Consider the following 15,145-nt stretch of genomic DNA (forward strand, 5'->3'; position numbering starts at 1 on the left):
AGTCCAATACTCAAGCAGGCTACAACACTACTCTTTTTCTCTTTCAACAGCAAGCCTGAAAGAATGGCGTCCCGCAGCTCCCACGGTTCTCGCAACGTGAACAATGGCAATGCCTCAGGTGACCTCCGGGACCAACTCACCAACAATCGCGGAGGGGACCTCCAAGAACAGCTCAACAACGGGAGGCCCGGGGACCTTCGAGACCAACTCAACAATGGAGGGGTAAACCAAGCCGTGAACAGGAGGCCCGGGGACCTTCGAGACCAACTCAACAATGGGGGGGTGAACCAAGCCGTGAACCTCCAGGCGACCGCCGATATCATTCAGCAAGCAGTGACGGCGGCGCTAAATCAGGTGGCGGTGGGACTGCAAGGCCAAGTGCCCACGTCGCGGCCCCAGCAAATAGGGGTAGAGGCCCAAAGAAGTGGACCGGCCAGACGACAACCAGGCCCTTCCCAATCTGCGCCAGAACGATTGGGACAGAGGGCGCCCGTGCGGCAAAGATTAGGATCACGGGCCGAGGGGTCCTCTACTAGAGGCCCTCGCCAACACGAGAACAGACAAGCCGAGAGATCACCCACAAAGGAGGTGGGCGAGTCTCGGGAGCCGACCCCACGCCGACACGTTGATGAGTCGGCCCTACGTCGACACTTGGAGGAGCGACGCGTCGATGAGCCGGCTCTGCGTCAGCACTCGGCGGAGAAGCGACGCGCTGATGAGCGGGTCCCACACCGACACTTGGATGGACGGAACGTCGAGGAACCCGCTCCGCGTCGACACTCAGATAGACAGCACGTCGATGAACTAGCTCCACGCCGACACATGGAGGAGCGGCAGCCGGCCCCGCGTCGGCACCCTGACGAGTCGGCCCTGGTCGAGAGGCTGCAGAGAAGAATCGAGGAGTTAGCAAGAAGGGTGGAGGCACGGGAGCAGTCGCCGGAACCTGAGGTACGGATGGCAGCACCATTCTCCCCTAGCATCATGGACGTACCTTTGCCGAGGGACTTTAGGTTGCCCGCCATCAAGGAGTACACGGGGGCCACTGACCCACGTGTCCACATGACGAGGTACAAGGCTGCTATGGTAATGATCGGGGCAGGTGACGCCATCATGTGCCGAGCGTTCTTGTCCACACTGGATGGAGCGGCCCAAGACTGGTTCAACACCATCCCAGATGGGTCGATCCAAAACTTTGGGGAGTTATCCAAGAGCTTCCTAACATACTTCTCCGGTAGCATACATCGCAAGAAACCCTTCTCTCACCTCTGTGTAGTGAAGCAAGATAGAGGCGAGAGCCTCAAAGACTTCCTGATCAAATGGAAAAAGGAAGTCAATAATGTCTACGACTTCGACTCCAAGGCGGCGATCCCGATATTTATCCATGCCTTAAGATCAGGGTATTTCCACAAGCAGCTGAACGCTCACCACCCCCGCTCTTACGAAGATCTGATGAGGACGGTTAGCCGCTATGCCGAAGCAGAGGACGTCGACAGGAAGAAGAAGGATGAAGAGGATGGTAGGAAAGATGGGAAGCCTGGGAAAGCTGGTCCGCCCAGCCAGGCACCACTCTCGAACCACCCGACCGCAGGGAAAGGCCGAGACCACGAACGGCCTCGCCTGGTCCCCTTGCGTAATTTGACTCCTCTTACCCATCCCGTCAGTGTCATTCTAAAGCAAGCTGAGGAGATGGGAATGGTAGAATTCCCCGAGGAGTGCATGAAGGTCTCCCCAAAGGCAGACCAAACAAAGTACTGCAGGTTTCATAGGCATGCCGGACACGATACGGATGAGTGTCACGTTTTGAAGAGACAAATAGAAGACCTCATCCAGCAGGGCTACTTCCGACATTTCGTCAAGCGATCCAAGCAGCAGCAACAGCCGCAACACAATCCACCAAAAAATGTCTGGAGGAATGAGGATGGCACCGAGCCGTCCACCTCAAACGCCAAAAAAAGAGACCACGACCAAATATCTGAGCAGAGTGATAGCGAGAAAGAAACCGAGGTGGCGCCCAGACGACAAAAGAAGCACACCATACACTTTATCTATGGTGGACCTGCAGGGGGCGACACGCCCGCGGAAAGAAAGAAGTGGAGCCGGCGGCTATACGTGGGAGAAGTGGCGAGTCTTCCCAGAGAAAAGAAACAGAGACAGGAGGCCATCACCTTCTCTGATGATGACCTCCCAGAGGGCCCGTTACCCCATCGTGACGCCCTGGTAATTGAGATGGACGTCAATGATGTCATTATTCGCCGCATCTTAGTCGACACGGGAAGCTCAGTCAATGTGATGTATTACGATGCCTTCACCAAGTTAGGGATACTTAGGAACCAGCTCAAAGAAGTACGTACCCCACTCTCTGGATTTACGGGTGATTCAGTGGAGACGGAGGGGTTAGTGGTCTCACCAGTGGAGATAGGCACGAGCCCTAACATTTGCAAACTTGACTTGGAATTCATCGTGGTAAGACTCACTGGCGCGCACAACATCATATTGGGGAGACTGGCACTGGAGAACCTCAAGGCCATTGTGTCGGTGGAACACTTGTGTATGAAGTTCTCCACTCCGAGCGGGATAGGGGTCGTCAGAGGAGACCAGCGAGCGGCCCGCAGATGTTACGTTAAAGCATGCAAAAAGATTGGCAGAAATGATCTATAGGTCCACACCATCTGTAAGGATGATCGATCGGGTATGGAGCTAGGAACATTTGATTAAGTATTTTCCTTAATATTCTAGTAGTCGTTTGGAACTGGTGTTTGGAAATCGCGGTCCGCCCGCTTTGCATTCTGAAATCTTTTGGAATAATATCTCGTGCTTGTGGTCCGCCCATGTTGTTTCAAAAAAAAAAAAATTGGCTGAGGGCGCGCCTCAGCCAAGGCTGAGGCACACGCCTCGGCCACAGGCCGAGGTCGCGCCCCGGCCACAGGCCAAGGTCGCGCCTCGGCCCCGAAAAAAAAAAAAAAAAAATGATCGGACGAGGCTACGCCTCGGCCGCGATCAGCCGAAGCGCACGCCTTGGCCACAATCGGTCGAGGCCACACCTCGGCCACGATCGGTCGAGGCGACGCCTCGGCCACGATCGGTCGAGGCGACGCCTCAGCCACGATCGGTCGAGGCGACGCCTCAGCCATGGTCAGCCGAGGCGCACGCCTCGACCACGATCGGTCGAGGCGACGCCTCGGCCACGATCGGTCGAGGCGACGCCTCGGCCACGGTCGGTCGAGGCGACGCCTTGGCCACGGTCAGCCGAGGCGCACGCCTCGGCCACGGTCAGCCGAGGCGCACGCCTCGGCCACGATTGGTCGAGGCGCACGCCTCGGCCACGATTGGTCGAGGCGACGCCTCGGCCACGATCAGTCGAGGGGTTGGCCGAGGCGCCCGCCTTGGCCAACGCCGAAGTCCGTCTCGAAAAAAAAAAAAAAAAAAACGATCGGACGAGGCTACGCCTCGGCCGCGATCAGCCGAAGCGCACGCCTTGGCCACAATCGGTCGAGGCCACGCCTCGGCCACGATCGGTCGAGGCGACGCCTCGGCCACGATCGGTCGAGGCGACGCCTCAGCCACGATCGGTCGAGGCGACGCCTCAGCCGAGGCGCACGCCTCGGCCACGGTCGGTCGAGGCGATGCCTCGGCCACGATCGGTCGAGGCGACGCCTCGGCCACGATCGGTTGAGGCGACGCCTCGGCCACGGTCGGTCGAGGCGACGCCCCGGCCACGATTGGTCGAGGTGACGCCTCGGCCACGATCAGTCGAGGGGTTGGCCGATGCGCCCGCCTCGGCCAACGCCGAAGTCCGTCTCGGCAAAAAAAAAAAAAAACACGATCAGTCGAGGCTACGCCTCGCCCCGATCAGCCGAAGTGCACGCCTCGGCCACCTCAGCCGAGGTGCACGCCTCGGCCACGGTCGGTCGAGGCGACGCCTCGGCCACGGTCAGCCGAGGCGCACGCCTCGGCCACGATTGGTCGAGGCGACGCCTCGGCCACGATTGGTCGAGGCGACGCCTCGGCCACGATAAGTCGAGGCGACGCCTCGGCCACGCTCGGTTGAGGCGACACCTCGGCCGGAGGCACGCACCTCGGCCAGCCTAAGCCGCAGCCCGTCTCGGCGAGCATAAAAAAAAAAAAATGCATGTGTGATTTGGAAAATAAAATCACATACTCGGGATCAATCGGGATTCCGCACGATATCAAGCAAATTCGGCTTTACTCCCAAGTCAACTCAATCACATCCGTTGCCTCAGGAGTAGGGGGGACTGGTGACAGGATAATAGGGCTGGCACCCGACCCGGATCACAAATGGGCATTGACTCAGCATCACATGGGAACCCAACGGGCAGAATTCCAACGGTTAGGAATTCCAACAGGTGTCACCTTTATTGTCTTTGAAGCCACCATTGATGCCACCTTTGATGAGAGAGAGTTAAAGCCTCAACGCCTCATTCATGACTCTTCATATTCTTGTCGTTAGCTCAGCTCCCCAATGATGACTCTTCATGTTGTTACCGTTAGGACCTAGCATAAATAGAACTTCCCTCAGCTGAGCAGGGGACACATTGTACTTTCTATACTGAGACAAAAGCAATACAACTATCGTATTCTCTTATAGCATTGTTATATTATTATTTACCGGTAACGTTATTACCGTCAGGTAGATATAAGAAAACCATTTTGAGACTTGGGAATACATAGGTATAGTCCTAGGAAACTCTAGCTTTAAAGCCAAGATCAAGACTCGAGACACGCCACAGACTTGCCACAACAAGACACATAAAGATCCTAGCACGCAACTACAGCCACAAGACAAGACAGCAATAAGACTTAACAATAACAACAAGTGCACATAACAAGACATGTATATGTTCCAACCTTTATGCCTCTTCATCCTTATATCAGTTCCAACTTGTACCTCCAGGCCACCCTGTACACCACACCCTTATCCCTCCGGAGCAGCGCATGCTCCCTGCCTACAAAACCTCCTACATGACCGCCGAACTCATAGCATCTGCGATGCCTTTAAATCACACACTGGTACCGCAGTACCATCACACACAAGCACGCGCAGTGCATCAACCACCAATCATAGTTTTTACCACCAATCTCATGTCTTTTCTTTTCACCATGGACAACAACACACAAGCAAGACTCAACAATGACTCCACAAGGGGATAATCGGGGAAGGGCTCATTATGCACATTGACCCTCAACGACAAGCGCCCTCACGGCGACCACAAGATACACGAAGACCATTATAGCACATACTCTGGCACCACACGATACGAGTATGGACCACATGCAAAGACACAACTCACAAACCACATTACGGTATTCAAGACATCATACTAGACTCACAAACATCCAAGAAGACACCACGGGGCACGGGGTTCGACCCAACGGAGACCGAACGACCCTGCGCCGGCTCGTACCAGCGGGCAGTATGGCGGGAGGACAACCTCCTGCCGGCGGAACCACATGTTCCAGCGGGTGGTCCGGCGGGTGGACGTCCACCCGCCAGCCCCCCACTGGAACATCACGCCTGTTCCAGTTGGTGGTCAGGTGGGGGTTCGTCCCCGCACCGACTACCCACTGGAACATCTCCTCTTGGCATTTTTCCCACTTTGGGAACTCATCAATTTTACCCAAGTTCAAGTCCAAACCCACCCAAAACACACATCAACAATTATAGGGACTTGAACACATAAAACATGCCAAGAAACACCATGATTGAACCCTAAACGCAAACTCTAAACATGCCAAGACTCAAGGATAAACACATAATGGTTCAAGAGCATCAAGAACCTCAAGAACATCAAGAAACCAACATACAAAACCTTAAGACAAGCTCTAAACCTTGAATAATGCCCGAACATGCATAAACCCACCCAAGAACGCCAAGATCAACATGACAACAAGGTTCGCCATATAAATCCTAAGGACAAATCTAAACATAATTAAACACAAGAACATGCAAACAATCACACAAGATCATCAAGATTATCAAGAATAACAAGAATCCACACCATAAGTCCTAAAGACAAGCTCTATCAAGACATAGCCACAAATTCATGCATACAATCATTTAACGGAGCCAATTAATAAAAGATAGCAAAGAAAAAAGGTTTTGTAAGACATGGGTTACCTCTTAGCCTTAATTAAATTTTCCTTTAGGTCCTAAGGTCCTTTTCCAAGATTTTCCTCCAATTGATCTTCCTAGGCTTGGTGATGGGGAATTCCTTTGGCTAGGTTTCTTGGGGAATTTCGAGTGGTAGGAATATGGGTGGAAAGGGTTCTAACTGCTTTCTAATCCCCTATTTATAGAGTTGGGAATCCTAATTAGAATCTGAATAGTAAAGGCCTACCTTCTTTATTCCTAACAGATATATAGGTCTAGGATTCCTAATTAGAATCTAAATAGTAAAATGTCTACTTTCTCTATTCCTAGCAGGCTTAAGGTCTTTAATATAGACAAGGGTCCACGGTCCTCCGTGGGCCACATTAATTAATTAAGGGATCCTGACCGATTAAATCCTTTTTAACTATCCTTTAATGGAATTAATTAAATAATTAATCCGGATTTAAAGGGCGTAACACGGGGTGTTACATGGCGTGGAGAGACACCACTACCGGCGTTGATTTCGGGGTGTTTGCGATGCGGCATATGGAATCCTATACCGGCCAGGTTTTCAACCAGTGGCAATGTGGTCTATAGAGGGGGGATGGTGCACAACTACTGAACTTACGCAAGCCATTCATGCACAACATCCTTTCTGACCGAGGTTAATGATCACATACAGACTATTGCTACGCACGGATCACACATCTTAGTCAATGATAAGTTCAAGCTCCACAATAACAAGTTGGCAACCCTGGAGTGTACCCGACAATAATTTAGACACTAATAACAACTAGCTAGACACTATTTTAATGCTTTACGGATGTCTCCGGATCCTATTGTCTAGGATTCACGCCGATTTTGTAGGCCGTGTAATTAGTCGTATGTGGTTATTAATTATTACATAACAGATACCAACTGTTCAGTTGGGACGCATCCGTACTAGGAAGCCTAGCAGTGATTGGAATGGGTGTCTCTACCCCCTGAGTTTTTAATACGGAGTATTAAGGTTTCAGTTGCTATTCAAAATTACCAATTTCCACAACGTTCACAATTTTGAGGTATTGGCTTCTGTATGAGTATGTTTGTGGTAGTGCACCACGGTATCATCTAAATTCACACCATAACATGCTTGTACTGTTATAAAAAAATTGTGGTGCACACATTTTTGTGATTTTTATAATGCAAATGCTACCACCCAAATGCACTAGGTCGTAATTTGGAACTTGTAGTGCAACCCTTACCGTTGAAGTATAAAAAATTAATAGACTTTCAAAAACAAGATTCACAACATGCTTGTTCTGTTACGTTATTAAAAAGTAGAAGTGCACCAAATTTTGTAATTCTTATAATGCACAAAGATACTCCAAACAGAAGCCAATACAACAAACCTATAACTTGTTAATAAAAATGCCCTACAACTTTAACCGAACGTATATAAGATGGAATAACTAGATTGTGGCTATGTTAAAAATTATAGCATATATAGTTTCAAAAATATTAAAAGCAGACAAAAAATGGGTGCTACATCAGGTTCCCAGACTATGACGTTCAATACAAATAACTAATTTCATGTACTATGACGTGCAATACAAATAACTAGTTTTATGTACTAATGGTAAAAAACATATCCCAACATTATTCACGGCCTACCAAACCAACTTCACTGAAATAATGAGGGGACCAATAAGACCCACGCATCCTCCTTTGTAGGACAATTACGGGTGTCATGACCTGCATATTGATTGCACAGGTGGCACTTACTACGCGCACATATCCTACTATCCTCAGCTCGATAGCTAACTCCCGTTTGCTCTTGATACGTTTCCCACTGCATTTGGTTTTAGCCTTGACCTGGTCTGTGTGCTCGTGCCATCAGACAGAAATTTTGCTCTCAACTCCTTAAGCTCTTGTAGCATTCGTGACATACAGCCTTTATTACTGCCCACCATCCCAACATGTACATTTGTTTATCCAGTATGTAGGTTTGATCCTAAATTTTCCGTAAGATGATCCTCAGCTCGATCGGAACACCGCCCACTACACTGAGTTGTTTGCACCAACGTCCCGTCCCACAGCACTGAAATTAGGAAACATACGTACCCAATAGATCGAACACAATATAATCATCTAAACTACGTACATTGCCTAAACCATGCAAGCAGAAAATTAAACGTGAATAACCAGGACTCATCTCACAAAAACAGCTTCGTGCATGAAATAGCAAGACCATAACTGTCTTCCCATAACCAAACAAGGCACATACCCATCCCAACCCACCCATTTAAACTACTATACGGTGCGTTGTACCCATGTATCACAATTCACAAACAACAACACCGATGCAAGGGCCGCACAAGAATTACACCGACAATCCCCAGAGCCACCCTGCACGGGTGTACGTTGAAACAGTCCGATGCACCCGATCCAACTCTTCCGGCGGCGTGCCTTAAAAATTAATACAATGTTTAAAACAAGGAATATGTCTGACCCGTTCCGGTGCCATTTCTACGTATGAACCGTTCTGCATTTTTGAATATTATTGATCAGGCTAATGTTGGGAATGGGACCGTAATCTGCTTGAGGTCTATATATAGTTTACAGTCCATTTATTTTTTGTTTGATAAAATGATCCTATGTTGTAAGCTGTTTCATTTGCTCTTGATCTGTACTGTGCAACATCTGAAAGACATGAGGGATCCGATTATGGAAGAAGTTCTCTTAGAAAACACCAACTAACTCAAATGCCATGCATGCGACCCAAAAAATAAACAGAAGCACAAACCCAAACCTAATATCTTTGAATCGCATGCGGCCACGATCGGATATTCACGGTGGTGCATCTCCAGCGACGTGGTGCAGCAGCCAAACCCGTCCGCCGGATGATCATCACCAATCGTATTACTCGGATAAGATAAAACAGAGTTGTGACTTCGCAATTCAAACCAATCAATAATCAAAACGAAATACAAGGAATGCCCCATGCGCACACTAAGTTATGGTCCACCATAAGGGATGAAGGGTATATTTTGGATCATCGGATAACATTTTCGATCAATGCACTACAGTAGTGCACAAGTTCACACAATAAAACAAGTGTGCACCTGAAAACTACCACACATATATATATATATATATATATATATATATATATATTAGAAATTTCGTTTCCCATTTCTACCGTTAACTTCTAAAAAAAAATCTCATTGTTTTGAATGTACATATACTCATAACATAATACACATAATCTAACGTAATACATAATACATACACATAAACTTTTGACATAATATACATAAACTCTTAACAGAATACACATAAAATGTTAACATAATACGCATAAACTCTTAATATAATACACATAAACTCATAACATAATACACATAAATTCATAACATAATACACATAAAATCTTACCATAAAAAAAAAAAAAAAAAAAAGACGTCGTTTTGGGTAGGGCGCACAATGCATTGTGCACCTTGGTGCACGACTGGACGATATAACGATTGAAGAATGAAGTGACGGGCCTTGTGATGAGCTCGTTATGGGCTCTTATTTGATCCGATGTGGATTGGTTCTTATCAGACCCAGTGTGAAGACTGTGAATTGGTTCCTATAACTATAATGCTATAATTGTGTCGTATTTATAGGTATAGGACAACATTGTAATCCTAAATACAAATGGAAAAATAGTCATAAACCTAATTTAGCAAGCAACTAAAGATAGCCATATTTAGAAAGGGATTTAAGGAATCCTTTCTAAATACAAATTAGTGTTTCTCTTTCATGTCAAAGAATTTAAATTAATGACCAAAATCAGCTTTTAAACAATTATAATAAGTCTTGAGTTCTTCTTCATCTTTTTCAATTGGGCTTGACTTGAATTTTTATTATCTTTAAACATAACTAATAAAGAGTTGTCTTAATTGTTTGAACTTAGACCTCGTAACTGTGCCAATTAGTACTCTTAAAGGATCTTTAGTATGCTGGTCCGCAAATTATGCTGTGGACTCGTGTCCACAATGCATTGTGGACACGAGTCCAAAACGACGTCGTTTTCAGGGAAAACGCGGCATTCCAGTTTTAAAAAAAAAATAAAAATTGATTTTGTCTCGCCGTTAACGACGTTATTCGTTTGTGGCATTATGAATGTACAGTTATAGAATTATGAATGTACAGTTATGGAATTATGAATGTAAGTTATGGAATTATGAACACAGAGCTCTGACATTATGAACTTACAATTATGAACATATATATAGGGTGTGTTTGGAAACCCGGAAAATGATTTCTAAAAATCATTTTCCGGGTTTCTAGTGTTTGACAATGAGTAAAATAGTAAAGTCAATGAAAAATGAAGCTTGATCAATGGAAAATTGGGTCATTTTTATGGAAAATGACTTCCCCTTTTTTTTGAGGGGAAGTCATTTTCCGCTTCTCTTCTTTGCACAGAGGCCAGAAACCGTAGCTTTTCTTCTTCACACGTAGCTTTTCTTCTCCGCACAGAAGCCAGAGATCGCAGCTTTTATTCTTCGCACAGAGGTCAGAGACCACCAACGCAACTTCCTTCTTCGCACAAAGACCTTCTTCTTCGCAACATTCACCAACACTAACTTCTCGACCACCGAAAACGATTTCCGGCGTACCCACAACCGGAATCATATTGGTTTCCGACTTGGAAACCCACAGATTTGGTTTTCCAAGTCGGAAACCAGTTTGTTTTCGGACTTGGAAAACCAGAATCTGAATATGGTTTTCCAAGCCAAAAACCAGATTGCTTTCCGACAAGGAAACCAATCTGGTTTTCTCGCCGGAAACCAAACCAATGGTCTGGTTTGGTTTCCGGCGATTGGTTTCCTTACTGGAAACCAGTCCATTTTTATTTTATTTTTTTAATTTTTTTTTTTATAAATTAGGATGTTTGTATTAACAGTGCTAGGATTTTTTATTTATTATTTTTTTTTAGAATGAAATGTTAATTCATTAACATATCCAAAATAAGAGAATTATACAATCCTAGATAAGTTAAATCTCTCTTTGCATTATAACAATTAAAATGATGAAGTATACAATTTTGTTTATTTTTCTGCTAATTTTCTGGAAAATGAACTGGTAGGATATATCCCGACCGACATGGCTCGGTTTCTCTTGTTCTTTGTGCAGGTTTGACAGGTCGGATATTCTTATAGAAGACGGTTGGACCCGACTGGTAGACTTCCCGACCGATCGCCTTTGCCACCCGATTAGCTACCCTTGTTAAGGATCTCGAGAAGAGGCACGTGGCAATGTTACACGTTGACAGAGAGGGCTCGCGGGATGGTGACGCATGGATGCTACGTGGGTTACATGCCGGCCGCCCGGAGCTGTGTCTCCGGCATAGCGGCTATAAGTACCCACGGCGGCTATAGTAAGGTGGACTTTTGGAACGATCGATAGATTATCTACAGAGCTGCCCGACCGCAGTCAGTCGGCCCTCGGGATAATCACTTAGATTGTATTAGGTCCTTCTTGATCAATAAAAGACTTTATTTGCTTTGACTTGATCGTATTAAGTACCGTGACCACTTAACTCGTGGGATTAGTACTATCATGAACCAAACACACAAAGACAGTTTTCTGTTGTTGCAGCCAAAGTTGTAAACATAGAGCTCTAAACGGACCCTTAGTGATAAAGTTATGAACATAGAGCTCTAAAATTGTGAACATAGAGTTTCGAAAATTATGAATTTACAGTTATTGAATTATGAATGTACAGTTACGGATTATGAATGTACAATTATGCAAGTATGAATGTACAGTTATGCAATTATGAATGTACAGTTATGAAATTATGAACACAGAACTCTGACATTATGAACTTACAATTATGAACGTATAGTAATAAATTTATGAACATATGCTCCTATAACAAATCGGTCTAAAATTTTTAAAAATAAAAATAATGAAAGATAACAGTGTCACTAACAATACCGTTACGTACCGTATTCACAATGCATGCTGGACACAAGTCCATAGCATACGATTGATGCTGGTCCACATCACTTACTTCCTACTACTAAGATTTCTTCCTCTTCTTTTACCTGATTTAACGAGGCACAACATACACTATACTATGAGGCCGCTAAGATTCATGGGAAAACTGGATGAGGACATGGAGAAAGCTTTTTAAAAACCCAAATCAAGAACATGAGAAATATAGAAACAACTTATCATATAGATAAGAAAAAAGCAATCGTCATGATGACGAGAGGGAAACTAGGATAGATGGTTCATATGCAAGTTTTGTGCATGGAGAGATAAAGATGGAATTGGATGTTCATTATTTGGTATACTATCAAATAATAAATTTTGATTCCATAAATAATGTACCTTCAGAATATTAAAAATAAACACTTATTTATGATTTACAATATAATTTGTCACCCTAACCAGCAAATGATCACACGGAGATAAATCAATATAAGTTGTCTATAACTGACTAACTCAAACCAAGAAAGTCAATACACCTTTCTTTTTGAGAGTCAAATGTGTAACATTATGTCATTATGCAATACACCTCTCTTATTGAGAGTCAAATGTATAACATTGTGATTATCAATTCAGCATCCCCACCAACTTAGTTGGAATTACCCAGTTAATATTTTTTTATCCTATAGCAAAATTGACTAAAACAACCAAATTTTAAAATTAATATGAAATTGTCAAATTATGAACAAGATATTACAATATATAAAATAAATATTTTTACCAATAAACCAAACATAAAATACTATTCTATGAATCCATGATCATCAATAAAGAATAAAAAAAAAAAACTAAAAAAACCACATTTATATTTTCTTACAACACAAATTACGGCAACTTTATGCACAAATTTGATGATAAGCGTATGATGGGACGTCGTGGTCATCAATTGAGATCAGGCTTTGGCCGCCGCCTCAGCCGTTTTTTCTTCCGGCTTTGGTGGTTCAACGGCGGCCGGCTCAGCTGCCGGTGGCTCCGCTTCCCCATTTTTCTTAGTGTCTTCTTCAGTAGCCACTGCCTCCTTCTCACTCACCTCCGGGGCTGGCGGCGCCGCCTCTTCTTTCTTCTCCTCCGGGAGCAAAGAAGACACTTTCTCAAAGACGAAGAAAACCGGAGCCGACAAGTATGCTGCCCCCACCTTAGAACACGCTTCGCTCACCGCCTTTGATCCCGGAAAATCTATATCATCATATATAGAAAAACTGAGATGGTAAATAAATGATTAATACACTCATTGCATGTAGGTAATGAAAGATATTTTTGTTTCAACTAAAAAATTAAATTAATAATTTGATATTATTTCGTCTCAATTAAAAATCTAAATTATAATCACACTGGTCACTGGTCATTTATAAATATCTATTATATTCTAAATAAACTGGTAAATAAAAGCAAATCTGACATTTGATAATCGGAGATTATTGGACGAAAATTGATAAAGAACTTTAAAGGATCAAATTCAATATCTGTATAATGAAATAAAGTCTAATATTTACTATTAGCTATAGTTTTGATGTAAGTGGTAAATGCTTGATCCTAAAACAAATTATGCTTACCACTCTTGGCAAGCTCGTCAAGAAACTTGTGAATTGCAGCTGAGTTCTTCTTCAACCCTGTATCCTTAGGATCTTTCACCAAAGCCTTGATCTCAGTTGAAGAAGCTTCATAAATTTCAACAACTCTGGGTTGAAGCTCAGTCTTCTTCTCTTCGAAATCCTTTCCATACTCCTCCTAGAATAATATTCAACAAAATAGTAATTAATAATTTTCTGTAATAGAATTATATACCAAAACAGAATATCAGATACCTTAATAATCACAATATATACGTACTACCTTAGAGTCTTCGAAGGTCTTGCAGAGCTCTGCAGCAGCAGCCTTCTTGGTGCCACTCTTTTCAAAAATTTTCTTGATTTTGGGAGCAACCTTGGATTTCCAATAATCCATGCTTGAAACTAACGAACTCGATTCTGGGTATATGTATATGTATATGTATGCAAATTAAACAAGAAAAATAGAAAACACACAAATATGTATATAATTAAGCAAAATTAATGGATAATATAATTAGATGAAGATGAGAAGAGCAAAGAAGAAGATGAAGGAAAAGAATGGTTTACAGTGGTGAGATGGATGTTTGTCCTGTACGTGTTGTTGGTTTGGAGGAGATTAATTAAAGTGGACAGGTGCTTGTGGTTGAAGATGTTAGTATATGTAGTGTGCCTGGTATGGGACAGCGCTAATAATATAGACAAGGAAATGGAATATAATGGTACGAGCTTAAATCAATGAGAAGAGATTGATGTTTGAATTTCAGCAACAGCAATGTGGGAATTGAGTAGATTCTTTGTGCATATTGACATTTAGTCATGTCTATTTAGCAATTGAGTCACCCTGATTTACATGCTTTCAAATGCTCTATCAAGTCAAAGTGTGAGATGTCTTGGTGATAGGAATTCAACATTTTAGAAGAAAGAAATGGAATATAATAATTAATTTAATCAACACCTTTCTAAATACACAATGCCAACTGTTGAGTGGGCACCAGGAAGGGAAGGGTCTTTGGTACGGTTGAGACTTGAATAGTGAGGGGAGTTGGAGAATTAAGGTTCAGAATTGAAGTGACAGGTGGCACTGGGCCTCATTCCAAGGTGGCAGTCTAGCTAAGGTGGGACCCCTCTCAATCGTAATGTTATGGACCGTGTCCAGCATGCAATGTGGACACGGTAATGGTGTAGTTAGTGGCACCGTTATCTTCCATTTTTTTTAATTTCAGACCGCTTCGTTATAGGAGTATATGTTCATAATTTTATCACTATATGTTCATAATTGTAAGTTCATAATGTCAGAGCTCTGTGTTCATAATTTCATAATTGTACATTCATAATTCCGTAACTGTACATTCATAATTCAATAACTGTAAATTCATAATTTTCGAAGCTCTATGTTCACAATTTTAGAACTTTATGTTCATAATTTTATCACTGTATGTTCATATTGTAAGTTCATAAT

The 15,145-nt window shown here is 43.9% G+C and overlaps 1 protein-coding gene across 1 annotated transcript; it reads right to left on the minus strand.

Moving 5' to 3' along the window:
* Nucleotides 1–12,899: 12,899 nt before the first annotated feature.
* Nucleotides 12,900–14,350, minus strand: LOC109192722 (plasma membrane-associated cation-binding protein 1). The gene is made up of 5 exons (XM_019343424.1): nt 14,254–14,350; nt 13,970–14,103; nt 13,690–13,864; nt 13,188–13,312; nt 12,900–13,151 (listed from the first exon to the last, which is right to left on the minus strand). Exons 2-5 carry the CDS (start codon nt 14,078–14,080, stop codon nt 13,029–13,031), a joined length of 534 nt encoding a protein of 177 aa, XP_019198969.1. The 5' UTR covers nt 14,081–14,103; nt 14,254–14,350; the 3' UTR covers nt 12,900–13,028.
* Nucleotides 14,351–15,145: the final 795 nt, after the last annotated feature.

Source organism: Ipomoea nil, unplaced genomic scaffold (assembly GCF_001879475.1).
Source record: "Ipomoea nil cultivar Tokyo-kokei standard unplaced genomic scaffold, Asagao_1.1 scaffold1833, whole genome shotgun sequence".
Taxonomy (NCBI): Eukaryota; Viridiplantae; Streptophyta; class Magnoliopsida; order Solanales; family Convolvulaceae; genus Ipomoea; species Ipomoea nil.

Coding starts and splice junctions, on each gene's coding strand:
- LOC109192722 (XM_019343424.1), bottom strand. CDS start 14,080: ATGGATTATTGGAAATCCAAGGTTGCTCCCAAAATCAAGAAAATTTTT. Junction 13,865..13,969: donor AGACCTTCGAAGACTCTAAG/GTAGTACGTATA, acceptor ATATTATTCTAG/GAGGAGTATGGAAAGGATTT. Junction 13,313..13,689: donor TGACGAGCTTGCCAAGAGTG/GTAAGCATAATT, acceptor ATGATGATATAG/ATTTTCCGGGATCAAAGGCG.